Source organism: Salarias fasciatus, chromosome 4 (assembly GCF_902148845.1).
Source record: "Salarias fasciatus chromosome 4, fSalaFa1.1, whole genome shotgun sequence".
Classification (NCBI taxonomy): domain Eukaryota; kingdom Metazoa; phylum Chordata; class Actinopteri; order Blenniiformes; family Blenniidae; genus Salarias; species Salarias fasciatus.
The window spans coordinates 13,628,264-13,655,982 of record NC_043748.1 but is presented as its reverse complement, the minus strand read 5'-3'; the positions used below and the strand labels follow the sequence as shown (position 1 = coordinate 13,655,982).

Genomic DNA, 27,719 nt, shown 5'->3' with positions numbered 1-27,719 from the left:
TGGATTTTTTCCAAATGATAACTTATAAAGAGGCCGAGTTTGCATACCTAGGAGTTTATATCCTCTTCGCACTGCTACAGAAACTGTATGTACGACTTCAAGCTTAAATATTGCAGCTATGCAATCATTATTGAAAGAAAAAAAAAAGTGTTTTCCTCACCTTTCTCCCACAGCAGTACCCCAGGCCCTGCATGACAGGGTCGATCTCCGCCTCAAACACCTCCGCCAGCTTGGAGCAGTACTTGTAGACGCGGGACGTCTTCCTGTTGTACAGCCAGGCGTTGTTGAACATCAACCAAATGTCTTCAACGTACTGCCACGGCTCTTGGTACTGTCCCGTGTCCAGCTTCCGCTTGATGGTGGACAAGTCCATGGGGTTCTTGACGATGTCAAAGTAGTCCTGGTTTTTTTGGGGGGGAGGGTGCCGTCCGGATTAGATCGGGAGGAGGAGGTAAAGTTCAGGAGTGGAGAAAGGTGAGAGGAGGAAGAGTAGAAAGAGGGTTTAGCCGCCAGGAGTGAGAGGTCGAGAGAGAGAGAAACGGGGAGGAAGCGTGCGACCGGCGTCGTCAGCGTTGCGGCCGTCGGGCGGAGGCGAGATGGAGGCGTCGCATTCGAAGAGGCGGGACCAGAGGAGGGAGAGAAGAGGGTGCAGGGGGACAATGTTGTTGAGCGCTGCAGAGAAGAAGGTTCACGTGCAAACAGAGAGACATGACAACTTCTGCCCTCCACCTCTCTGCTTTGCACCCTACAGGTAAAAGTCACGTCTCCGTCTATCCTGCAGACGGGAGCGGCCGAGCGACCACCGCCGGTCTGCTCCGTCCCCCTCCAAACTCTCAAAATACTGTTTAAAAAAAAAAAAAAAAAAAAAAAAAAAACAGCTACAGATTTGATTATGTTTCACATAATCATACCGCAGCTGAATCCTAGACCTTATCATTAATAAATTTGCCTTAAAAAGCACATTCAGAGCCAATTTTGCAGAACAGCTTGGAAAAAAAAAAAAAAAGGTTCCGGGCTGACGTCTAAAAGCAAACCATAAAAAAAAAAAAAAAAAGGCCCAGCTTGTGATCAGGGTGCAAAACCAAGAAAAACAGAGCAGTGGCAAAAGCAACAGGCAAGCGATCTACTGTTTCCAGCAACACATTGGTCAGCATTAACAACGCCGGCAGCTACGGGCGGCGAAGTGGCGGCAGGTTTAAAGCCGGCAGTGCCGAGGGGAAGAGAAATGGCGCAGAAAAGAAATCCTCGAGATTCAACCCAAAAATAAATAAATAGAATATAAATAGGAAGGTGCGAGTTTCAAAGAGCAGGGTCCGTCTCCGTGTCACCATGGCAACAAGAGTTAGAAAACAGACCCTCATCTCTGAAAGGAATCGCTCGCACAAACCAGTGATGCAAATTAGTTTTGTTGAAACTGCAGAGCCAGATTTATAACGCTGGACCGCAGCGTTTATGAATCCCACAAGGTTCTGAGAGACGGTTCTTTTCCAGCGTGTGACTGCGCTGAGAAAAGCCGCATCAATTGATGGAGGCTTTCTAAATGGAAGCTGAGCCAATAGCCTGGTGCGTCAAATGAAATTCAGAGTGGGAGGACGGACGCCGTCACTCTCTCTGAGCCAATTACTCCTCCCTGAAGTATTCAACAGAGGAAGGGTTTTAAAAGTCACCGTCCCGCCTCTACACACTGCCCACTTGAACACTGTCGCACTACTACTGGTGAGGAACTGAACTAGAGAGCTAGCAATGGAACGCTACAATGGCAATGAGCAAATGGAACGATGGCAACTTAAAAACGGACATTAAAAGCAAACAAAGTGATAAATGAAAGCAACTGGCTCATGAACGGCATCATTTCAACTCGTAGCGCATTAATGGTTTGATTTGAATATGAGCTGATGGACGCTGGGATCACAGACGGTCATGACTTCAACCACCAAAACGTTAAAACTGAATTAACATGAATTTATAATCTCTCAAGAGGAGACGTTTGTTTTAAACCAATTTCACATCAGATGTGCGTTCGTGTTCATAAGAGCCATTGCTTTCGTTTACAAATGACAAAAGGTTTTAAAAGCAGAGCACATTTTTTATAATCTAAAAGCTAGCATAACTACATGCAATGATCTGAACATGAACTAAATTAATAACATAAACCTGGAATAAGCATGAAGTGTAATCAAAATAAATATGGCGACTATGGCAAAAAGAGAACAAAAATACTTGAGAAGAAACAGAAAGAAACGCTACGTTTTCAGAGGAGTTGAAGCAAAATGGCAGCCAGTGCAGTCCCTTACCAGGTTAGTTTTGTTACTAGTTCGAATACGTACGGGTATTCCCAGTAACTGGGGGTCCACCGGCTGACGGAAGGGAAGGGATTCAGGGTCCTGCCGGTACAGAGCCTCCAGGGTCGGCATCAGAGCCTGACGCAGCTCCTCCGGCTTAAAGACTGCGGGAGAAAAACAAGCGGGAACGTAAATGAATCTTCAGCCGCACTTGGAGATGATTAGAGGAGAAAGAAATGAGCAAGATCGGACTGAAACAGCTCTTCTGGTGGATCTTTTCCATTTCCATTCAATTCCTCAGTTACAAATCTTTGCTCAGTATCCTCCAGCCGGAGCTTAACGCCCGGCGAAGAGCAGTTAACGCTGAGTGAAGACTTGCCTTTCTTCTTGCTCTGAGTGCTGGCGGGGGAGCTGTTGCTGGCTGCTGACCCTGACCCCTCCTCTTCCTCTTTGGGCTCCTTCTTCACCTCGGGCTTCTTGTCTTCGGCCGGATCTTCGGATGACGGCACAGACGACGAAGACGTGTCCATCGGCTCGATCTTACACCCGTCCACTGACGGCTTCTCGTTCTTCACCTGCTGGACGATTCAGACGTCGAGTTCAAGTCTTAAAACATGGCGCTCGACAGAGAATCAAGATGTTCCCACCTCTGGTTTTTCCTCCACCTTCACGCCAGACTGGCCCTTTCCCATCTTCCCCTTCCCCTCGTCTTGAGCGTCGACGTCTTCGTCCTCCTCCTCTTGCTTCTTCACCTCCATTTTGACGTCCTCCTGGTTGGGGGTGGGACCGTCTGCGGCGGCGAGCTGCGAGGCGGGCTCAGTGCTGCTCGTGACCGAAGCCGGCGAGGAAACCTGACCGTCTGCTGTCAAAGGCGCCTTCGGAGACAACTGAGGGGGGGAATATAAAAAGTAAAAGTGATGATGAGTTAAACCATTTTTATGCTCTAACTTATTAAGCTGACACTAAAGTTAACTGTCTGTGTGAACCGACTCATGCGCTCACCGGGGTCTGCGGCAGCTGTAATGGCACGTGAGTGTTCTGGGTCGGCACTGAAGACGTTTGACCTGCTTGAGGTCCCGAAGAAGCCGGACCCCCGAGCGGCTGCTGTGGAAGCTGACCGGCTTTCTCCGAGTTTGCAGCTTGCCCTGACGGCTGCTGCTGCGAGGCTTGTTGTTGTTGCTGCTGCTGCTGCTGCTGCTGTGGAGGAGGAGGAGGCAGCTGGGGCGTGCTAGGCGTGTGTGGCTGAGGCGTCTGAGAGCGCGGTAACGTCGGGGGCGTGTGATGAGGCTGAGGCGTTAGGCTGCGTGCTGGTGAGGGGGAGTTGGTCCGGATGGGCGGGCAGTGGGGGAAGGAGCTGGGCTGGGCGGAGTTGGAGGATGGAGGCAGGCTGGGTAGGGGCCCAGTGCTGCAGGCATTAGCCGAGCCCAGGGGGCCTGTGGGGGCCCCGGGGCCCGGAGCAGAGGGGGCAGACTGGGCTGCGGGACTGCTGGCTGGGAGGGACGGCGGCGTTGACATCTGGTTCTGCTGCAGAGGATGATCCAAAGGACATATTGGAGAAATGAATGCACATCGGAGCCTGCTTTTGTCGTTCTTTGGCTAAAATGCGGCGTCACTTGGCTCTTTACCTGTGGCACGGAGGGCGGTACTCCTTGCTGGTTCATACCAACCGGACCAGAACCAAGTCCAGGACTGGACCCGGGAAACTGGCCTTGAGGGAGGTACTGGTTTTGTAGCTGCGCGGCATTAGGCTGATTCATCCGTGTTCCTCCCATACCCATCTGGAGACCAAAATAATGATTTTAGTCACCATTTCCTGAACACTTTCCTCACAGCACTTCAGGAAACAGAAGCAGCAGGCCACAAACTGTCAGAAAATCTAGATTAAAGGCGGACATGGAGGCAGTAATTCCAACCTGGTTCATTGAGGGATTAAGAGGAAGAGGTGGCGTTGACCTCTGACCCATCGACTGCATCCCCATCTGACCAAACTGGTTCATCCCTGAAAGTGAAAGAGGCCGAGGAAAAAAAATCTGAAACAACCATGCACTGTTATCGCTACCAATATGAGCCAAGACTGGTCCTAAATGTCATACAAGTGAAGAATACAGACAGCGTTTCATTTTATTTACACGCACTTTCCTTTTTATTTTAAATAACACGCTTCTTCATTTTTTTTAATGACTACTTTAGTAAACCAAATATTGAGGCACAAATGTGATTATTGCAATGATGTCTTTCCATCGTGAAAAAAAAAAAAATTCTGTCATGTGCCACAAAGCATAGCTCACAGAATTAGAGAATTAGACCTTTTAAATGTTTGAGTTTCTGCTGTTTAGATGTGAAATTAGCATCTCACTGAGGGGAATGTGAGAAACTGGTCATCCTGAAGCTTCAAACTTCAAAGTTTGAATCCAAAATAAACAGAGATGTAGTTCAAGTCTTGATTTTAATGAGGAGGCAGATTAGAAGGTCATCATTAATTGATCATGATGAATCCACAATTTATTTCCCAAGAAATCTTGTATTAGATTAAAATCAGGGTTTTAAATTTGCCTACCAGCTATCATGAACAGTTTCAATGTGTTCAGTGGTTTCATTGATAAAGGCAAAAGATTGTAAGATTTTGATTTTTTTTTAAAGTCACTTAACTTTGAAACCTTTCAAGCAGATATCAGCTCACCTGTAGATTTTCTGTGGCAGCAGAGTCAAAGAAATGAACACGTCCCTCATAACTTGGGCAAACCAGCTCTTTAACCTACTGCCTCCTCAGAACATCGCCACATCCTTATAACACGATCAACGGTCCATATTTATAAATTCTCACAACTTGTGACTTTTTTTGCACACATTCCTGATTCTTGGCAGCATTAAATGTGTTCTGATGCAACGATAGGCCATAATGTAGAAAGTCTTCCACTCTGTTTTAGTGGAAATGACAGTTGAACGCTGGTTACCTGCTGGATTCTGCATCCTGTTGACCATCTGATTGGGTCCAGCTGGTCTGACCATGGAGGGATCGACGTGAGGTCCATCTGCGAGTTACAAAAATCACAGATCTTCTTTACAGGATCACAGATAACCAAAAAAATAACCTTCATCAATGCTCATTCCCGTGGCCTACATTGAAGTTTTTAAGGACAGATTTAGTCTGTGTTCAGCACCATGTGCCAGGAAGCGCGGACTGTTGTGCATATGCCAGAACTACGTGTGAGAAGTGTGTGATGAAGGTAGCAGCCGTATGTTTACTCACTGGGAGGCTGGCCCGGGGGCATGGGGGGCTGCCCCATGCCGGGAGGCCCCTGTGGGAGGCCGGAGGAGGGGATGCCGGGCTGGCCGGGCATCATGCCCTGCTTCTGGAGCCGCGTCCTCCTCTTCTCTTCCAGCTCCTTTTGGATTTTGTAAATCTTCTCTGCCAGCAGGTGGTAGTACTCCGCCTGAAAGGGAAACAGCGGGAGGGAAGATGTTAAAGTACACATCTCAGTAGATCATACATCAATTTATTCCTCTGATCCTCATTTGGTACCTAACAGCTTGCATGGGAATATGTTAAAACATTTTAATCTTCTACTTATAAGTGTATTTTAAAAAATGGTCTTAACGCTGAAGCAGGGCAGTTGAAATAAAAAAGGAAAGATGTTGTGGAACGATCTAATGTCTAAAGGAGTGGACAATTTTAGCATTCTCTGACCACATCCTTTAGTTTCAAATAGGCACAGAGCTTCTTAACGCTCGGGTCAAGTCTTGTTTTCTTACCCTACTATTGGCCGACTCGTACATGTCCCCTTCCACTTTTCGAGCGTAAGCCACCAAATTTTCCATCCGCCGGTCCTTCAGTGCAGCTGGGTCAGGAGTGGGGAAGATGGCCTGCACACTATTCACACACATGCAAACAGGAAAAACAGAGAGCTAAAATTAACTTCAGGACACAGACACCCCATCAGATGCTCGGCTGAAGACGATCTATTCAAATTTGATAGAAACGATTTCATTTGTTGAGCTCCGAATTTTTTCCCCCCCAGGTCTTTAACAGACTCACAGCTTGTGGACGAGGTGGTTACGGAGGTCTTGTGTGATGTCTTCATGCCAAGACTTCCGAATGCTGGCAGCAGAGGGAGGACCAGCTGTGGGCATGGAGCCCAGGTTCCCCACGCTGTCGTTCATTAAGCTGACGGGGAAAAGAAACATTATTTAATATAGATAGTAAGGTCACAGCTGCTTCTGAATAGGTCTGACCGTCTCACCTTTGTGCATTCATGTTGTGCAACATGGCGTCTGGCAGTAGGTTGGACTGCTGGTTTGGGGGTTGCACTCCCACTCCCCCATTGACTCCCATAGAGTTTCCTCCTGATGTGAAAGGATATCGGTGGTCACTGGATGGTTCTGACAACACTGCTTACTAATCGTAAACATCCGATCAAGTTTTATGGCATGAAAATTTAAATAACAAGGAACGGCAAAATCTCAATCTGGCTTATTCTTTCAAAATGTGGCGCACCCATGGCGTTGAGGTTCCTCATGCCCGGCTGCCCCTGCAGCCCCTGGTTTGGCATGTTGGCCTGAGGCGGCTGCTGTGGCATCTGGTTGCCCTGGTAGGTGAGGCCCAGTGCGGCGTAGGCCCTCTCGATCGAGCTGGGGTCGATCTGGTTGGCAGGATTCAAGTTCGGCGTGTTGGACTGTGCTCCCGGCACCCCCGAACCGAGAGAGTTCACCAAACCCACGCCTGCACTGTTGATGAGCGCTGCGGCGGAAGGAGGGAGAGGCAAATGAGGAAGAAAGAAAAGGTAAAAGAAAAAAAATAATACTGTTCAATACTGAAATACTTCTTTCCTTACAGATATCAGATTAATTCATATTTACAACTTCTCAGATGACATTTAATAATTCAACGCTAACAGACAAGAGCATGCATAACGCTCAACGACACACCAACCCGACAACAGTGTGGAAAACACTCACACTGCTGGTTCCTCTTGTCTCCGGCGTTTTTAAGTGGCAGGCATACAGGACAGTCGTGTCGTGTGCAATTCTTCCAATGAGAGATGATCTGTCTGGATGAGGCACAGTGCGCCACTGGAGACAAAAGCAAGCAGGGAGAGGTTAGAGAAAAGGGAAGAGGAGTTTAGAGAGAGAGAAAAAAAAAAGTGGGAGCGAGGACAAGCGGAGTGAGAAATTGTGACAGAGTGAAGGAGGGGGATGAATAATGAGACGGGGATGAGAGAGGAAAAAAAAAAGAAAAACTTAAGAGTCACACGGAAAAGGGAGAAGGCAGAGAATAAGAAAGTTAGTGTGAGTCACTCAGCGCAGTCAAACCAAGTCCAGATGGAGGCTCAACAAGAAAAAGAACAAAAGATGAGAGTGGAACAGCCAGCTGAACAGAAGAGAAGATAAATCAAAAGATATCTAAGAACGAATAAAAAAAATAGGCATATGGGGGGGAAAAAAAAGGGGGGAACTGCTGCAGATGGGGAGCGCTTTAACCACTGCCCGGTGTTTATGAAAGAGGCCGCGCTCAATAAAACCAGCAATCAACATAATTCAACAGACTCACCCTGGCAGGATTTGCCAGCCTGGCAATGAGTCATGTGGTTGAGCACGTTCTTCATGGTGCGGCAGTGAGGCAGGTTGCACTGCCGCACTTCCCCGTTGGCCTGCTCTCTCCGCTGGCACTTGTGCGCGTGGAGCAGCAGCACCAGCTGCTGTTGAATCAACTTCCGTTTCTCGGGGTCCGCCGTGGGAGGCGTCGTGCCGGGTCCTGCCCCGACCGCACTGAGTCCAACCTGGGCTCCTCCCACCGCCGCCGCCCCGCCGACCGGTAAGCCGCCCACGGCTCCAGGCTGCTGAGGAGTCTGGAGACGGAGAAGAAAAAGGAGTATTAGGAAGATTTATTTACAAGATCAGGTATTCTGGGTAATTAAATCAGATAACAGTGGTGCCAGTGAGAGTGAATGATCCATTTTCCATCCACTTTTCACAGCCGTAAATCACATTTTAACACAAGTATGTGCAGCAAAAGTTGATTACAGTAGAACTACAACACGGAGTTCAGAAAGAGAAAAGGTCAGACGTTGAGCCTTAAAGTCCCCCAGAGAAGAGCAGGTGCACGACTGAACTATTATTGCACACAAAAAAAGCCCTGCATTCAATTACAACCTAACAGCAATAAATAAACACAATTTTTTTTCTTAATCAGTAATGTAATGCAGGTATAATACAGATTATTACCTGATTAATAAATACTTAACATGCCAGCAATGTGTTCAGATCACAGTCAGGGAAGGTCATTCAAGTGGCAGCAGTTTTCAAAGCATGCTGTGTTCACACATAACAGGTGAGTTAGCAATCTGCACTGACTCGCTGCGATTGGACACGGCTCTGTTCGGCCATTTGGTTGATTTTACTTCAAAAGGATTAACTTCTCCCGCTGTAGGAGAGACTATTGCAACTCAGATTTACACTACTTCTCCTCCAAATCCCACTTAACGCGACCGTGTCCGACGCTCAGCGGGGGCGTCTCTTGCTTTAAGACACCTATAAGCCTCATCAGCCATAATTTAGTGGCTGTTCTGCTGCTATTTGTTGGAACAAGTGAGTGTTCTCCAAAGGAAGCACATCTGTAGACAAGCAGATCTGCACCCACAGATCCCTCGCCTGGATAAAAACCCAGCTTTGTTCAAACTTTCTGATAAATGGTCTTTAACAAAATTACTGTCAAACAAAGTCATGCGCCCACTTTATTCTGAGGTGTGACTGCCTGGTGTTTGGACAGGTGTCCACAAGTCGGGCTTGCCTCTCATGTGTACAAACTTGTTTTAAAGTCCTGTTTTGGCATGTGCTAATGGGATTTTATTATTAAACGGCAGTCACACGTCGCTTCAGCTATATAAGGATACTTGCTTTGCTGCTTGTGGACACGCTTGTTTCACAAAAATGTCACCGAAGAGTAAATAGAGGAACTTCACACGAAGTGGCCGCTGCCGGATTCAGCAGACGACAACATAGCAAATTTATCAGTGTCACTTGCCGCCTTAAGGGACCTGAAAACAATTACTGGAGTCCTCGGTGTTATCGCAGAGCCATAGCGTGACCGAAATGAAGAAGGAATGGTGTGGCCATAAGTTTAAAAAAAACTTCCCACCAAGTGACGGCAGCTCAGGACTTGAAAGGGAGTTAAATATTATACGTGTAGCATCAGATGCAGGAGTGGATGATCAAAGCAGTTTTAAGCACATAAAGCAGTGATCATCAACTGAACCGTCCAATTCGGCCCACGACTGGATTCCAACGCACGCATGTACAAAAATTATATCTTAAGTGTTTTAACTTTAGGTTTTTGAGAAAAGCTGATTTCACGTAAATAGTCCAATAATCCTTTCAGCTTCCTCCTGGATGTAAGCGGTCACTTCAAGAAGAAAGTCGCTGAAGAAGCTCGGTTAGTAAAATGTGAGGCTAATGTCCAGTTCAGGACAACAGAGGTTATCCAACTGCTGAGAACAGAAAACAAGTCCTACCATTCCAGGCATGCCTTGACCCGGTGCTGCCTTCTTGTCCATGTTGAACTGGGCGGCCATATTGTTGGGCAGGCCCGCCTTATTCTGGAGCTGAGGGCCCAGCCCTGCTCCCGGCAGCCCCTGGCCAGCGGGCTGGCCGTACGGACCACCATAGGGGCCCGCATTAGCCATCATATTCATCTGGAGAGGAGGAACAAGGATCAAAATTAAAGAGGATGACAGACGCAGGACGACTCCCATCACAGACCAGATACGTCACGTTTGCCGGCGTGTAAAAATGTGTTAAACAGAGACAAGAGACAAGTTCAAATGGATTTCTTTCAAAAGCTCAAGTGATGCTACTGTGAAAACGTTGATGAAAAGGCCAACGTGGAATCATCCTACCAAATACAAGTGGTAATAATTACTCCTTGATTAGTTTCCATTGTGAGCACAAGCTTTCTCCTGACCTTCCATCGCTGCAAAAAAAAAAGTAAGGCTCAGCTGAGATGCGACTGCTTCCTTCCAGACATATAAAAAAAAAAAAAAAAAAGAAGATCGCCATTACGTTCTCAGCTACGACCTTAAGCACAGAAACAAACCGTTCTTCATCTCAGCAGCAGCAAATAAAAGCAAGTACAATCAGGGTGATCCATGGTGGCAACAACGGGACGTGGGCTCTGAAGTGCTCTGCGATGCAAGACTCAACTGTTCATCTCTGCTTCTGAGCATGAAGACAAATAAAGGCATTGGGTTTAATGATGAACTAAAACAGCACGGTTTCCAAGGCACAGACACATTAATTTAACGATATTTCAGACTAAAGCAGGAGGCAGAGAGTTAATACATCACTTTACACAGCTGCAGAAATGCACATCAATTAAGCAATCCTATAGATGCTTCCGCAACGCCTTCACACCATCAGAACAAATCACAACCGTCATGTGGCATAACGACGGGCGAGGAGGTTAACCATCGATACCACAGAGAGAGCGGCGCTGCAGCTGCCGAGTCCAAGACGAAACCACACTCCTGTCTGCACCTGCTCACAACAGCTCATCCTGAGCAGTCTCACCCGAGCCGCCGCACCGAGTCTGCATCAGGCTGCAGCGTCTCACCTCCCAGTACATCTTCACTTCAAGTGTGCTCTCATTTGTTTAAAAGATCCTGCTTTTGCGTGTTTGTGTGCTCGACGGGAATGTTCAAGCAAATCAATGAAAAAGTAGGAGATCCTGAAGAGTTTCTTAAAGAAGAAACTGCGGAGGAGCTCCAAGCAAAAATTATTAGAAAGGAGAAAAGTTATAGATTATGGATTGTACCCATAAAAAGTGTTTTCTTCACTCACACAGTGATGTTTTTCCTACAGCCTCAACAGTCCCAAAGCACATTCAAATCCTAATCATGACAGCGAACACGCAAGGTCCTCAAGCTCAATCAAGGGAAAAGCATTAACATACTAAATCCTGAATTCATAGACATAGATTTTAGAGCATGATGCCGAGTTGTGGGAACTACTGGCCCTGGAGGGTCACATCCTGCATGTTTTCAGTGGTTCTCTAGCCCAATGGACCAGAATGTATTTTTTTCATCATAAGCCGCTCATTACAATCAGGAATAATGAAAACACGCAGGACTGTCGTCATCCAGAACCAGAAATGCCCACTGTCTAAATATATTGGGTTTAAATATTTTACAGTGAAAAAGCGCATTAGAACATTCTATACAAATGCTGGATTCATCAAAAAAAATACAACACCTCATCATTTCTAACTCAAGAAAAAAGATTGCAACAACAAATATAAAGCTCTTATTTGCAGGCATTCTGATATGTTTCACAGTTTCTCTGATGTCGCTGAGCGTGCTTACCTTGTTCAGTGCTCCAGGTTGCTGCGGTCTCATCCCCGCCTGACCCCCACCCCCCATTTGCTGGCCACCCTGCTGCTGCTGCTGTAGGGTTTCTGCCAAAAGGTTACTATTGCTCCCCATGCCAGCACTCCCGGGGTACCCCATTCTAGGAGCGCCATTCACAACCTGACCTCCCATCAGCCCCTGCTGCTGCGGTCCCGTGCTGCCCTTCTGGGCACCCATCATGGCTGCCGCCCGGTTGAGCGCCGCCACGCCTCCAACCATCCCAACCTGCTGCATTAATCCAGGTTGCTGCTGCTGCTGCCCCTGGTGGGGCATTCCTTGAGGTCCACCGGGTGTGACACCGACACCCCCCATCATCCCCATGGAAGCCCCGGACGGTGTGCTATTGGAAGCAGGACCACCCTGCTGGGTCGGTGCTCCTGCGCGCAAGAGTTCTGATAGCTGTTTGTGTTTGGCTGCGGCGTCCTGGCCCCCGCCGCCGCCGCCGAGCACTCCTCCAAGGCCCCCCAGACTGGTATGAAGCTGGCTGACATCTCCTCCATTGGTCAGTCCCAGGTCTGAAGAACTGATGAGCTCGTCTGGCAGGTCGTGCTCCAGATCGAAGAGCGAGCCAAAATCTACGGGGTGAATAAACACAGACGAGAATCTTTACTGACAAAAGAAAATCATTTTGTTTCCTTCTTTTACATTAAATAACACGAATAACTCCTGATCCACCGCATTTAGCTGGACGACCAGTGCAGCAGTACCCGGCTCTCCCTGCCAGGACTTCTCTCCTGGGCATCAGTTTGTGGTTTGGTGGGGCGCCATACATGGAGAGTAAACGCAGTGAGGACAGGGTGAGAAGCCACAGAGGGGTAAACATTTCACTACCTTGGTAGGTGTGTGCATTTGCATTACAGCTATGAGCGCAAAAAGGAAGGGATCGGGAAGACTGACTAAAGCAGGAGACTGTTTAAAAGACGAAGGTTAAATAAACCTTGCATATTTAGTATGCTGTACCAATGTTAGATGCTTTGCATGGTGAGTCACATTCACCCAAAAACGTCATGTCGCAGCCAGGCAAGGGGCATGCTCTCCACTGGTTGTGAAAACACTTTCAGCACATACACAAACGATTAGGACAATCTAAAGAGATACAGTCAAGCATGTATAAATATAATAAAACTGAGCTTTATCCTTCCACTGCCTGTGTCGATCCCCGGTCCTCGGGGAGGCAGCGTCCTGCATGTTTGAGATCTCTCCCAGTAGCAATACACTTCATTACAATGAAGGGTTTATTTTGCTTTTTTTAACAAGCTTCAACATTGGACTGAGGTATGCTGAAGCAGGTAGACCTCTCACATGCAGGATGCTAACCCTTGACAGGACGAGTTTCACACCAAACAGCCACAAATCGAGTTGTGCCAAAACACTGACTACATGTCACTTTTCTGATTGTTTACAGTTTTTTGGTGGATTTGTTGAGTGGAGACTTGATATATCGAGTAAAAAAAAAAAAAAAAAAAAAAACCTCAACGGGTTTCACGCTTCACAACTTCGCAGTGATTTGGTTATCATACATGTATGGGGAAAAAAAGATTTAACTCTTTCCTTCTTCCTCAATGTGTGCAATAAAGTGAAAATGCGGGTTAAATACGAGCAGGTGTTCCGCTCGGTGTCGTTTTAATGCCCGCAGAAAGGAAAGTGGGCTGCTAAAAGTGCAGTTGAGTGTCACCGTGCAGTCAGACAATGGAGGACCAAACAAGAATGGGCTTCGTAGTGGCATCGCCGGTACAATTGAGAAACTAAAGAGCTGTGAACAAAGGACGCGAAAGAAGCCATTCGGGAGACCGGGACTGATTTCCCTTCTCCTTATGAACTCGATAGTCTGGATCGGCCGCGCTTCTCGGCCGGTGCGGGTCGACACCGCTCCGGACAACTTAACGGGGAGTCGAACAATAGCCTAGCTTGAGGACGACAATAGTTGGGAGAAAACATGCTAACAACACGTTAGTTACACAAAATAATGGCCCCGGAGCGATGTGTCTCCGAGGACTCGAGGCGCTGGCGGCCAGTAAATGAACGCTACGCCGATAATGAGTAAAGCTGGGCTGTTTTACGCTTCTTTGCTTGTCTGACCAGCTCCCGAGCTCAGCTGAGCCGGTCCGCTGGGGTAAACAGCCCAGCTAGTTAGCTAGCTCGTTGGGTTACTTTCTCCCAAAAGCTCGCTCGGAAAAAATATATATATTTTGTTTCTCAGACTTCACTATATTCACGATCCCCTGTAACGGATGCGAGCCCACTCTCGCCCTCTCAGTTAATTCACTCAAAGCGGTCCGGGCAACTTAAAGCAGAAGTGGGGTGACTCGACTCTTCCATTGTTTGGAGGTGGATCTCAAGAGTTGCTGCTAGTTAGCCTGTTGAGGCTAACGCATCAAAACACAACAGCTGGAAAGTTGTTTCGGCCGCCAACACCGCGCCGTGTTTCCTCTTTTGCAACACCGAGTGCCAGACTGACAGTTTTCACGCCATGCAAGCGATGCTGTTGACGTTTTTAAAGCTCTCGGTTGTGCAAAAAAAAAAAAAAAAAAAAAAAAAGCGACGAAGTTGCAGTGCAACTCTGCAAGGGACGGGCGAGGACCTGCACCCGGTCATTTACACAACAACAACAACAACAACGCTGCAATAAATTCTATCCAGCAAAGTAATGCATGCGTTATACTTACCATTTCCGTCACTGGCAGACACCGAAAGTGCTGGAGAGGACAGCTTGGGCCTCTTGGCTGAAGGCGGGCCGGACTCCAGGACATTATCGGCCATATTTTTGACGAATTAAAAAAAAAAAAAAAATAGGTGTAGATCCACGGAGGGCAAACTTTGCTTCCCTGGTTTGCGTCTCCTTCTCCCGTCAGGAAACGTTTCCCCCACCGCTCGGGGGGGACGGTAGGGGAGAGGACGGCAGTGTGGAACTCTTCCCTCACTTCTTCCCTCTCGGTTTATTCCCCCTCTGCAGTTATCAGTCCCCCTCCCCTGCCGGAGATTGTGTTTCTTCGCAGATTTGAACAGGGGGAGGTGGGAAGGTGGAGTCGGCGAAAAAGGCAAGCGAGCGGCCCTCTTGACAACCTCATGTAGCCTCTTCTGCGACGCACGAACCGTCCCAAGACCCGTCCTCCGAGCCGTCCGCCATAGCCGGCGGAGAAAGCCTTTTAACTTCAGCTCCGAGGGGCGAGGAGTCTCCGCGATGGCAATCCGGATCCCGAGGCACCTCCGAGAAGCCGCTCACTCGTGCAACAGTTCTGAGATCCTAAGTTGCATTGACCATTTCTCTCACCTGACCAGACATCTCACTGCTGTCTCCAATGCAAGAAAGAGTGGGATTAGAGAGAAAAAAAAAGGCAGTGAACCGGTGTGCAGCTTTAAAATGCACTTAAAGCATTGGCGGTGCTCTCAGGTGCAACACTGAGAACTTGCATTGGCTTAACTGAATAAATAGTGTCATAACAGTTCTGCAGGGAGAGATGAAAACACTTGCACTCACTCAGGTAAAAACTAGCGCAGGTGTTTGTTTCCGTGCAGGACTTCTCTTCTTTTGCATGCTGACTTTAAACTGTGCACTTAAGTGTTTGGACCATGCAAGGCACTGGGTCAGAAAGGAGGGGAGTCGTATTATTTATTGCACATTTGGTTGATGCAGTCCCTTTGCAGGAAAAAAAAAAGACGAAGAAAAGGCTCCTTGAAGAAGATCTGCAGGAAATGTGAGAGATTTCTCTGACGTTCCAGTTCGTGCAGGCAATCGCAGCGCTGATTGCCAATCAGTGAGCGGTCAGATTGATCCAATTAGTTTTATATTTGCAGAGGACGGTCTGTTGGGTTACTTATCTTGTGCTCCCGTAGAGGTTCCTCCTCCTCCTCCTTCTCCTCCTCCGCTCGGGGGTTTTTTAACACTTCAAATCTCAGATGATGACGATGAAAAGCATGAGAAGACACTCAAAAAATTTTTACCTGCTTTTACAGGATGTCTTGATCGCAAGCAGGAGGGGGGGAAAAAGAGGAGAGAGCTCAAAAAGAGCACAATGTGGTTTTGTAGGTAAAAAAAAAAAGAAAAAAGACGGCGATTTGCAGAGAAATTATGGCTATTTCCAAAAGCGGAAACAATAATGTTGACAGCCCCCCCTTTAAATGTTTCGGGTTGACAAAAATCCTCTCATTGACTCTTTGTGATGGTGAAAGCCCCCCTTCGCTTCAGACCCGTCTTTCTTTCCACCTCTCCCTTCTGCCCGGCAGCAATTTATTTATATAATTGTCTATGCGGGCTCTTTCCTTCCTCCGCGACGGACACATAATGATTTTTCATGTTGCTGTTTTCCCCCTTTTTCGCAGGTTTTCTCCTCGGTATGATACACCGCTCTCTTCCGCCTCTCCTCCCCGTCTCTCCGCTCCGCAAAACACCCCCTTCCTCGGATTTCTCGGAGTATTTCCTTCTCATGCATTCACACACGCATATATGTATTTAATATTTATATATGTCACCGAGTCGGAGTTTTTTTTTTTTTTTCTTCCTCTTCTTCCTCCCTCCACCGGCGGTTTATCTCCTCCTCCTCCTCCTCCCCGCGATGCTGGCTCTCGCTGGGTCGCACGGGCAGGATTTGACCGCTCTTTCTTCCCCCGGCGGGTCCCGGAGCGGCTACCGTCGGCTGCCGGAGTCGCTCCTTCTCTCGCTTATCTCCTCCTGTTTCTGACGGTCTGTCCGCACAAACAAAATGGCGGCTTGTTGTTTCTACTCCTCTGATACGGGGGGAGGGTTTGAGGTACAGCAACATTAGGCGTGAAGGGGAGGAGGAGGAGGAGGAGGAGGAGGAGGGAGGGAGGGAGGGAGGGAGGGAGGGAGGGAGGAAGAGGGGAGGTTTGTCTTCGTGAGTGTTCGGGAGTGTCCGGAAACCGGTTCCGTGCTTTTCCGTGCCGATTTCGATCTGCAGGGGACAGTGGAGCTCCACCGCTCAGAAATCAGAGCCGTGATGGAGATCGACTTTTCACCCTTGGCGTCCCACTTTTTTTGCTTACTAGTCATTTTTTTGCTCCTCTGTGTTTCAGTTATTAAATGATTCTTTATTTAATTCCCATCCTTCCCCAGTCAGTACACTCCAGGCCTGCTGTTTGGTTATTCCATGACAGATGTTTCCATAAAATCTGCAATTTCTACTCAACTTAAAACTGTATAAGACAGAATCCCGAAGACATGACCAAGCCACTGCAGACTTTCATGAGACATGTTACTCCAGCGGTCCGAAGACCACCAAGCGCAGGACTGTGACGGAAGAGCTGAATGAAACGGGTCAATCATGTTGCAAAGCTCAGAACAGGATCAGGAGGTGAAGCATTGTGGCTTTATGTCCCTGACAAGGTGAAGAGGTTGAGCGAGAGCGAGAAAACACTGTGGTGACCTGAAATGACCTCACCCACGGTCACCGTAATTCATCCATCCATCTTCTGTACTGTAGAACTGGAGTCCATCCCAGACAGTGCAGGGAGGGATCAGCCTCTTTCATCCCTGCATGCTTTTAGGTGATGGGACTGAAGCAGAGGGCCTGGAGGGCGCTCACACACCCAAACTTCACACATATATATATCAGAAAAGATCTTGTAATGATTGCCATACACTGGTGAGATGAAGATGGTTGGATGGATGGATGCTCCCCTTAAATGACCTCAGCCACATTTCTACACCCCTGCCAGTTCATCCATCCATCTACATGACTTCTATGCAACATGGGCGCTGAAACTAATCCCAGCTGGCTGTGGGTGGAGCGAGGGTACACCCTGGAAAGACTGCATGTACCTCACAGAGCAAACAGACACACAGAATCAAAAATTACACACACATATTTGTATTTGTTTGTCACTAATCAGTTGCAACCTTCCCTCAGCATAAGCTGGGATCATCTTGTAAATGTGCACAGAATTGCCGACTATAGTCTCCATTTATTTCGTTGGACTTAAATGATACTGTCCAATGCAAAAAGTCATGAAACACACTTCAGAAAAATGTGGCACCCAACCAAAATTCCTGACACCACAGATGGGAGCTGGAAAAAAGAATGGGTATCTTCTGCACCGATGTTGCAGTTCCATTCAAATGTTTACATGACTTCCATGATATTCTCATCATACATAATATACATTAAAAACTGACTCTGCTTAAATCTCTGGATAGGTTTCCAGTCCGTCCCATCTTTTGGAAACCTGCAGTGCTCTTGGAAACATGTGCACAGGGAGAACATGCAAACTCCCTACAGACAGGCCTCAAACCTTGAACAGAAACCAAGTTTTGAAGCATTTAGCTGAAAACAAACATGCCAGGGAGATTAAATAAAGACAACTACCACAGTTCAACAAGCAGGAGAACGAAGTCAGATAGGGTTGACTAAAGCTGCATGTGTAAACCTGGACGTCAATGAAAATGACCCTTAAAACACAGATGCTCATAAAAACACAATGATCCAGTGTTTTTGTCAGAGGACAAGTGCCAATAACTGAAAGATGATTGTGCAATCCAGTCAAAGAGACACATCTCTGCATATGTAAGCACATAACCTTAGAAATACTTGAAACTGTATTTTAAAGGCAACTTCCACCATGCAGTCACCAAAAGCATAATCAATGTACATACCATGAACTCAGTAACAAACTCCATTTATTGGTTGTGAAAGAACATTTTAATAAATTTAGACATCAAATACTTTTAAATGGATCGCGAGGCACTGTGCAGCTGGAGAAACAAAAGTCCAGCACACAAAATCCACCACTTTTGCTCATATTTGAACAAAAATTTCTTGTAGCCATTACCGTCATTCCAGCAGTATCAGGAGCAGCTGTTTGGGAACGGTCCGTCCTCATTCAATAACGCTACAAATACAGCAGTACAATATGTTCAGCCATTGGTGTTTAAATTTTTGTGTGTAGAAGACCTTTTTCTGAGTGCCATAAAGCCCCTCGCCCCCCCCAAAAAAAGAAGAACTTGAAGTTTAAAAAATGTGAATCTGTGTTAAGAAGTGAACTTATCATTTGGTATAAAATCAGTTAGATATTTCACTCACTGATAACTGACGATCTGAGATATGCTGCGCATGATTAGGACCGGCTTATCTTGATGATTTGTCTCTCCGTGTTTGAGGAGGCCGTTGCCGACTGCAGCTTGGACAGGGGGTGAGCTCTACAGCTGTAACATCATTAATTCACGCACAGTTAAACCTTCCCAGACTCTGCAAGAGGTTTCCATAACTACAAGTGAAAGATCACAGGACAGTTGGTTTTCTAATTAAATATTTTGTTTTGATCAAGTTTTAGCTGTGACCATGTGAGCGTGTGCTGAGAACTTCTAACTTTACTGTCGAACAATATGGACCTTTTTTTTTTTTCTGTTGTCTTTCAACGTTGACTGTAAAAACATCTGCAACGCTCACAATATTTCACCATCCCATTACCTTAATTGTTCAGGCCTTAATGAGACTGAAAGTCTCACGGTGCGCTCCCGTTCTTCATGTGCCCGGGCCCCGAGCTTGATAACATCGTCACCAGGAAGACGACCATAAAGCACGGCACACTCGTGTACGTCGCGGCTCACTGGGCCGCTCCATCGCTCCTTGTTTTATCTCTGGGCGCAGGCCCGCTCCACATCAGCAAGGGTCTTCGGGGCATCGGAGGAGAGGACGAGCGGTCCCCCCTCATCCCGGATCACCACGTCGTCCTCAATTCTGACGCCCAGGCCGCGGAAACGCTCCGGCGCCTGTTCGTTATCTTCACAGATGTATAACCCTGCGACAGACGCAGATGGGAGATTGATGAAAGCAGGAGCTGCATGAGCCATAAAAGTGATTGCAAAGGATCGTTCAAGGGTGTGTTCACTCGTTTTATTCGGTCCGGCTGAAATGAAATGCATTAATTCCCTTTGCACTCTGCAAGTAGTGTTGGTCTAAAGATCAAGTTTCAGTATGCTTGTAAACAAACTGATGGGGACTAAAAATCCTCCTGCAATGATCCAACACGTGCGGGCCTTTGCTCATACCTGGTTCTATGGTGATGGCCATGCCTTGCTGGAGAGGCTGTGAGCGGGACAGCTCGGGCGTGTCGTGGACGTCCATACCCAGGTAATGGCCAACGTGGTGGGGGCAGTACCGCCTCGCAGCCTTGGAAAAACAAAAAGCAAAGTCTCAGTTTTAGCCGTTCTTTGTAAGTTTGCCGGTCGTTTTGAAGCAGAGGCCTGTTTATTGCTGATCACTGACTGCATGACACAGTCAGTGATGTCTTGAATTGAATTAAGCTTAGTGTGAGCCTCACCGAAACAGTTTCTACAAACCAAAACTGAACAGCTGACAAAAAAATGAGGTGAGAAAAACTTCAACATGCAACTCTGATGAATCGCCCACATCAGATCTGCTGTGCTCAGACAAATGCAGCGAATAAAAAAAGGAAACATAACTCTATGCTTTACGTTAGGGCAGCACAATAACATCTGAAATGTATTGTTTCTAACAACGTGCATAACATACATGTAACTACTGCTACTCACACTGTGCAGTCATACTCTGTAATTTCAAAATGGCCGAGAGGTTAATTCACAAAAACTGAGCGGTTAAATTATTTTTCATACAGCCAGGGCTACAAAATGGAAACAACAAAAACAGATCAGGGCAGAGCGAGTGTAACTGAGGGGCAAGAGAAAGAACACTGTTATCTGGAAAAACAAATCTCAAAACACCACAAAGATATCAACATCGTCAACTTAAATGTTTGCATGTAAATATGATTCAAATGTTTGGATCGCCCTATGATTATATGGTTTATGAAAGTGTTTTTTTTGGTTTTTTTTATTAGTTCCGTTTTATAGGAATCACCACAGGAAGTCATTATAACTGGCACCAGAGCTGAACTTCCTGCCACAACTGGAATATGAACCTTGACCTGATGTCCGTCTCAGAAAATTTACAAGTGCAAAGAATGATCCGTTCTTTGGGAACCATGAAGCATGGTGGTATATCAGTAACCAACACAAAAGTGAAGCGAATTAATGAATTAGTGTTTTTACTGCACCAGTACCTTAAAAGGCATTTGAGCTGGTAATTAATGGATAATTTTGTGACTGATATGGAATACTAAATGAATTGGATAATAAAGTGTATTTTAATAAATTAAATTAATGATCTCTTCTTCAACCAAGCCTTCTGTATAAATTTCAATAAAGGAAATCGTTGAATCGAGGTCTAAGACATGTTGGACATTGATTTCTTGTTTCTATCAGATGGAGCTGAACTGAGTATTCATCACTAAAACTGAGCGGCTGTTTGATTTCAGTCATGCTCAACTTATAACTTGTAACCTGTCATTGCTGATGGTTTGGCACAAATACTCAATACCACATGACATGTAGAAAATTCATAACCATTCAGAAACCTTCTGTGTTAACATCGTACAGTCACAGACAGGACTCGCCGGTGTCTTACACATTTGTAACTTGATCTTCTGAGTTCTGCAGAACACAGTAATTAAACTGACAGATACTGAAATTTGAAGTTGTCTTGGAATAAGGGGCAGAAGCACTCTCTCGTTTCACATGATTTGACAATTCCACAGCTATAAAACTGATTTAAACCCACTATGTGGTGCACAGCACAGAAATAACCTGTCCTTTTTTTTTTGTTCCTACCTTTAGCACGTCGGCATCGCTGGTACCGGCCTTGAGGATGCCGAGCCGCTTGAGTTGGCGTCCCAGAAGAGCCAGCATGGTGCTGTAGATGTGGTCCAGACTGACGCCCGGGGAGCACAGAGACAAACAGGAGTGCTGGACCTCCAGGACCGCCTCGTACAGCTCAGCCTGGGCGGGGCTGAATCTGACGGGGTCGGGGAAAGCAAAGTGTTAAAATGTGATGGAATAGAGTGGGACTGAACTGAGGACAGAAAAATGAATGCAAAACGAAGAAATGCTTTATTCCTACTGTATTCTCCGTTCATTAAGTAACAAATTTAAAAACGTGCACACATGGCCATAAGCAACATGAGATCTCCAGCCACAGTATATGCAGCCAGTGAAGCAATGCAAAAAAAAAGTATATTTCCAAGAATATATTTATCAAACTTACTTTCCATTCACTGGCCAGGTCCGAGTGATATCACTGACGTAGCCAAAGTATTCACAGCCGCCATCGAGCAGGACCATTTCGCCGTCCTGAGAGGAGAAGAAAAATGAAGGGGTGTCCGCCAGTCGTCATGATTAGCGCTCTCTGATGTGGCGGCCGCATCGTGCTCAGTTGTTACCTTGATAATCTGATTGTTATTTATGTAGTGCAGCGTGTTCGCTCGATTCCCTCCAGCAACAACGGGAGGATAGGCCAGGAAGTTGGCACCGTGGATCCGGTTCTCAAAGTCAAACTGGAAAGTCAACATGACAGAACAAAACTTTTAGTTTGCAATATCAACGTATTATAATATAATATTATAATAATAATGGATTTATCAAAATATCTCAAACTTCACTACTTCTATGAATTAAAGCAGAATAAAATCCAAAGGAAAACAAGAAGGATTTCAAGCATGGTGAGGATTACATACATTTTTAAAAATAAGGCACGTTATCTATTGTTTTCAGCACTTCAATCAGTTTTAAGGTGTCAGCCTTGTTCACCTAAAAACACAATGAAAGTACAGACTTGCATGACTTTTGATTGCAATATTCTACCATACTGATATTTGATCACTTTTGTTCTACTTAATTGTGGTTTAAATGAATCAATTTAAACAATATAACAAGATATAGATCGATGAAGAAGCACAAATTTCACCTTTGCAAAAAGCACTGCTTCATCCACATCCCCTCGAGACAACGCCATCGTCCTCCTGAAAGCCTGAGGATTTCAGGAAGAGCTGTTCTGAGTTTTTTTACTTTTGGCAAAGTGAAGATATAAACAATCTGATATAGAATAAAATGACGGACCTGTGCCGTGATGCGACCCGCCTCCTGCATGAGCGCCACCTCCGCCGGGCTTTTCAGCGCCCTGAGAGAGTGAATGAGGGGCCTGACGGAGCGCGGCGTGGGTCCAGACTCCAGCACGGGACACAGGTGGGTCTGGTGGAGGCGAGGGTGGGCCGGCTGAGAGCTTTCATACCACAACACGTTGCCTGAGAGACCAGAAGAGAGGAGATGCTGACAGAGAAGTTTAGGTTTAATCCACAATCGTTTGTTCATCAAGGTCTACTATTACACCATACCAACTATGATAATATCTATATTGTTAGAAATTAATATAGAAAAATCTGAAAAAGCAGGAGGGTATCTTTCACTGCTGCCTACTTGTTTTCGAACATTTCTATTTCTTTAATTATAAAGTTTGAAGCAAAGTAATTCATTCATCTACTCTTTCTTTAAAGATTGTTTATATCCAAATATTCCTAAAGCATTCAAAGCCAAAAGGCCACTCAGCCTCCGGAGCATTTGCATCAGCTGTTAAATTATTTTTGTTCACCCCCAGTGTGAAATTAAAGATGCACCGTCCACTGTTATTATCTTAACCCCCACTGAGTGTAGACACTTCTGCGGCGCCTCCATTCTGATCTTAACCCTTGCGTTACCTTTGAGGGTCTTGAGCACGAGGCTCAGCTCCTCCGTGCTGTGAACTCTCTCGATGCCGGTCAGAGCCACCGCTCCGTCCTTCCCCGAGCGCGGCCCGTCCCACAGCTCCCTCCCCGGATCTCTGCGCGGGACGAACAGGATGGCCTGGTCTGGCCGACCCTTCCCGTAAAGCACCAAGGCACTGTCCGGCTCCAGGAAGCCGGTGAGGTAGAGGAAGTCCTGTGAAACATTTGATTTGCAGGTTTAAGGGAGATTTCTCGATTCTTCTTCTTCTTTTTTTTTTTTTTTTTTTTTTTTTATTCAGACAATCACCTGATTCTGATGGAAGCTATAAGGGATGTCGTTGGACATGTAGCGAATTGGATGGGATAGGACGACGACCACATGGGTGCTGGAGGAGGCCGAGGGTCCCAGCCTGTCCGCCTGAGCCTCGATCAGTGAGGCTAACCGCTGCCTGCGGAGCTCAAACTCAGTCTGGCTCAGCCCTGGAGTCACCTCCCCTGTGGTTCAAAGACAGGGAGCGTGAATCCTTCCTCCATAAAAAAAAAAAACATATGAAATATAGGAGAATTGACCCTGCTTCCAACAGAAACATCTGCTCTCTGAAAACAAAACCCACCATGTTTGATGAGGTGTGGATGGGTGAAAGGGCTGGGCTGGCCGAGGTACCGAGCAGGCACCGTCTTTGGTTTTAAACCTCCCGGTTTCACAGAAATGCTTCTGCATGGACACCAGGAACATCCTGCGGATGAAAAAACACTCGTTTTATTAAATGTCTGGGCATGTAGATCCTATGTGAAACATTGCATAGGAAAAAAACGACTGGAAAAAATGCAACAAGGAACCTGTTGGAGATCATTAAAATACATTATGATAAAGCTTTTTTATTTTCTAGTTTCTAGAGTGTCAACAGTTCTTGAAATGTAACATAATACAATAAAACCTGTTTAAACATGCATTTGTAGTTGGCTTTCAGCACCGAGGGTCTCTTTCTGTGTGCGGGTTTTCTACAGGTAGTCTTTTCTCTTTGAGGTTAATAGGCGACTCTTAATTACGTAGTTGTTTGTGTGAGTGTGACTGTCTCTCTGTGTTTTCCCTGTGACGGATCGATGCGGCTGCTATTGGCTGCTGCACCTCACAACAGTGATCTGGGTAACGTGGTCTAGAAAATGGATGAATTCGTGAATAGTCCATTCCACAAACTCAAACGCAAAACGTCGTCTTCACCCCCATCTACAACATCTCGCTGTCCTGCTCACTGGTCCCCGCCTGTTTCAAGTCCTCCACAATCATCCCTCTCCCAAAACAGTCCAACGTCACCTGGCTGAACGACTGCAGACTCGTGGCTCTCACCTCCATCCCTGCCAAATGCCTGGAGAGACCGGTCATTAAACACATCAAAGCCTCTTTGCCGCCATCACTGGACCTACACCATTTTTGCATACAAAGAGAACCGGTCAACGGAGGACGCCATTGCTACGGTGCTGCACGCGCTTCTGGAGCACCTCGAGCATAAAAACACCTATGCACGGCTCCTCTTTGTGGACAACAGTTCGGCTTTTAACACCATCCGGCCGTACAAACTTCGGTCCAAAACCCTCCAACTGGGACTCAATACCACCCTGTGCAATTGGATTGTGGACTTTCTAACAAACCGCACACAGAGAGTTAGAATGGGCAAAAACAGCTCCTCCACCCTTGTCATCAACACCGAGACCCCTCAAGGGTGTGTTCTGAGCCCTCTGCTCTACACCCTGTACACCCATGACTGCTCTGCCTCCTCAGTGACCAATCTCACCGTCAAGTTTGCCGATGACACCACAGTGCTCGGACTTATCTCCAACAACGATGAGAATAACTACAGGAGAGAGGTGCAACATCTGGAGTCATGGTGTCGCAACAATAACCTGGCTCTAAACACCAAGAAGACCAAGGAAATTGTGGTGGATTTCCGCAAGAAAAAAATGCATCAACCATCAACCGCTCTTTATAGGCAACGATGTGGTGAGAGGGTGAGAAGTTTCAAATTCCTGGGAGTAACACTGACTGAGGACCTGTGCTGGAGGGACCATGTTGCCACTGCGGTGGGCAAGGCACAACAACGCCTCTATTACCTGAGGAAGCTGAGGAGCACTCGTATCCCCAGACCTTTGATGGTGAACTTCTACAACTGTGCCATCAATAGTGTGCTGACATATGGGCTCTTAGTGTTGTTCTCCAGCTGCACTAAGGCTGACCAGCAGGCTCTCCAGCGGGTGGTGAATGCTGCGGAGAAAATCATCGGAACGACTCTCCCTGAGATCAGCACCAGCTACTCCCCCCGCTGCTTGAGGAGAGTGCGCAACATCATACGGGACCAGCGCCATCCCGCTCACCACCTTTTCCACCTGCTGCCCTCAGGGAAAAGGTTCAGGTCCATACAGGCCAGAACCACAAGACTGGCCAGCAGTCTGTATCCACAGGCTGTGAGGCTACTCAACTCTGCCCCCCTCCCCTCTCTGCCCCCCCACCCCCACCCCCCCACCTCTTACAGACAATAACCATATCCACCAGCTATAAATCTGAAACGGTTTGCATAGCTGCAGAACGTCACTACTCACCACCCCCTCTCCCGTGACCTTTCTTCCCCATCGGTTATGTCTTTGTTTGCACTGGGTTATATATAGTTTTTATTTTTATTATTGTGGGGTTTTTGCACTGGGCTATTTATGATATTTATTTATGGGAGGTTTTGCACTTTATACCAATTCTGTTGTATGGATGCTCCAAACGTAATTTTGTTGTTTAATGACAATAACAATAAATATTCTGATTCTGACTTCTCAACCATTTGCTGTGTTAGATGGTTCCTGTACAGGACACAGAGGATGTGATTTCCACTACATCTGGTCACAGAATCATTTACATTTGCAGTACTTCACTTTAAATGAGCTTCGGCTCAGAGAACAACGTTGAGTTTTTGAACAATATTTACCTGTAGCTTCAACTGAGCAGCATTAAGTTTGAAGTTGAAGATTTGTTTACTGTGCACAGGTGTGATCTTCAATGGCTGAGAGGCATTTTTATGGAATTGCTTCATGGCTTTTAGACAATTTATGGTGGTAAAACTTTACTCAATTTTCCTTTTGAATGACACGGTTTGGATCAGCTGTTCTCTTGATTTCACTTTGAGATCAATACATGCTTTCCATGGTTAGTAAAAAATCTTGAATATGTTGATAAAACACTACGTAATAACTGGAACACTTCAATTGTCTAGTTTTACACCTTCATCTTCATCTACCTGCAACTCTGTACAAGAGCTTATTAAATGCACTGAAGAATCATTGAAGGAAACCATGTTATGAAGGTCACATGTCCATCTTACATCAATGGGAGATTAAGTCACATGTATTCTTTTTGCAAAGACAGTTCATTAACTGAGCCAACAAATGCAACATGAGGAAATAAACACACTATCTTAACAACCATTTATATTTACTGGTGAATGTTTTCCAAATAAAAGCTAAATGTTCTGCCCTTGATATCTGGCATTGTACATATGTCAGGTGGTAGATTAAATATGTAATGTTTTCCTCAATTTGATCCAGCTTTTCCGGATTCTATCCAGTACTCTGTAAGGACTGTGAAGGATCTGAGGGGGTCTCACCTCCAGTCCAGGTCTCAGCTCCAGTCCTGGTCCTGGGCAGCAGCAGCCTGACAGCAGATCGCAACATTGTTGCTTCTTTGTTGGTCTGCGGTCACTTCACAGCATGTCGTCCCTCTGTACTCACACACGCCACAGGCACGGTTACAAACACACGGTACAGTTTGTTCATAAACTTCACTGTAAATAGCAGTCCTCTCGTGAGGCAGGTCTCTCTCCTCTGCTTACCCTCGTTAGATCACTGCTTCCATGTTTAAGACACGCGGAATGGAGCAACTGAATCCCCGAGTTTTGTTTCACAGGCAAAGCGAAGGCACCCCGCCTCAAATCATACACTTTTATATGTATGTATGTTACATACATAACCTAATCCTAATCCTATAAAAACAGTATGGATGTATGTATGTATTTTTTGATTATTTATTCATTCATTTATTTATTTCGTAGCTTTGATCTACAGATCATATTAATATGATGGCGTATCAGAGGAAATTATTCAATAAATAACAACAACAAACGAATAATTTTATAAAATAAAGCTAGATGAAATTGCCTAGTAACTCTATAAAATTGTAAACAGGTTGTTACCTCTTGAAATGTGAAAAATGTGGAAAATGTGAAGACGAAATAGTTTGTACCTGACAGACCGAGCCGAGGGCATATTTCTCTTCTCTCGTTAGGGCTGTCCTGAAAGCTGCCTGAATGAAAAGGCCAGAGCGACGCGAGTCTCAGTGAAACAGTGTAGAGGAGAATAAACTCCGCTGCTACCGCACTTCCGTGGCTTCTTTTCACGTTTGCCTACACGGTAAATTCTAAATCAGGTGTGTTTTAAT

General features: G+C 46.2%; 2 protein-coding genes across 5 annotated transcripts in view; both read right to left on the bottom strand.

Moving 5' to 3' along the window:
* The window catches only part of ep300b (EP300 lysine acetyltransferase b), a 29,500-nt gene extending 13,050 nt beyond the window's left edge, over nt 1–16,450 (bottom strand). The window contains exons 1-18 of one of the 3 annotated variants that reach the window (XM_030090400.1): nt 14,347–16,450; nt 11,636–12,255; nt 9,791–9,970; nt 7,831–8,128; nt 7,239–7,352; nt 6,778–7,020; nt 6,524–6,626; nt 6,319–6,447; nt 6,036–6,153; nt 5,533–5,716; nt 5,237–5,314; nt 4,196–4,281; nt 3,908–4,060; nt 3,285–3,806; nt 2,930–3,169; nt 2,662–2,860; nt 2,328–2,446; nt 161–400 (exon numbers count right to left, since the gene is read on the bottom strand). In XM_030090400.1, coding sequence (XP_029946260.1) covers nt 161–400; nt 2,328–2,446; nt 2,662–2,860; nt 2,930–3,169; nt 3,285–3,806; nt 3,908–4,060; nt 4,196–4,281; nt 5,237–5,314; nt 5,533–5,716; nt 6,036–6,153; nt 6,319–6,447; nt 6,524–6,626; nt 6,778–7,020; nt 7,239–7,352; nt 7,831–8,128; nt 9,791–9,970; nt 11,636–12,255; nt 14,347–14,440 — 3,720 coding nt within the window. In that variant the 5' untranslated portion in view covers nt 14,441–16,450. The remainder of the gene's footprint in view (nt 1–160; nt 401–2,327; nt 2,447–2,661; nt 2,861–2,929; nt 3,170–3,284; nt 3,807–3,907; nt 4,061–4,195; nt 4,282–5,236; nt 5,315–5,532; nt 5,717–6,035; nt 6,154–6,318; nt 6,448–6,523; nt 6,627–6,777; nt 7,021–7,238; nt 7,353–7,830; nt 8,129–9,790; nt 9,971–11,635; nt 12,256–14,346) is intronic. The other 2 variants (XM_030090403.1, XM_030090402.1) reach the window with 2 other exon arrangements.
* Nucleotides 16,451–18,311: 1,861 nt separating this feature from the next.
* On the bottom strand, nt 18,312–27,583 carry xpnpep3 (X-prolyl aminopeptidase 3, mitochondrial). Of its 2 annotated transcripts, none has more exons than XM_030090137.1 (12): nt 27,525–27,583; nt 26,890–27,003; nt 23,860–23,982; nt 23,553–23,740; nt 23,240–23,459; nt 22,605–22,789; nt 22,453–22,515; nt 21,929–22,042; nt 21,754–21,839; nt 21,321–21,504; nt 19,683–19,803; nt 18,312–19,432 (listed from the first exon to the last, which is right to left on the bottom strand). In XM_030090137.1, the coding sequence occupies exons 2-12, from the start codon at nt 26,954–26,956 to the stop codon at nt 19,266–19,268; spliced, it is 1,518 nt and encodes a 505-aa protein (XP_029945997.1). In that variant the 5' UTR covers nt 26,957–27,003; nt 27,525–27,583; the 3' UTR covers nt 18,312–19,265. The 2 variants fall into 2 exon arrangements, with proteins under 2 accessions (XP_029945997.1, XP_029945996.1); XM_030090136.1 differs by lacking the exon at nt 27,525–27,583 and adding an exon at nt 27,115–27,242.
* Between the last annotated feature and the right edge of the window lie 136 nt (nt 27,584–27,719).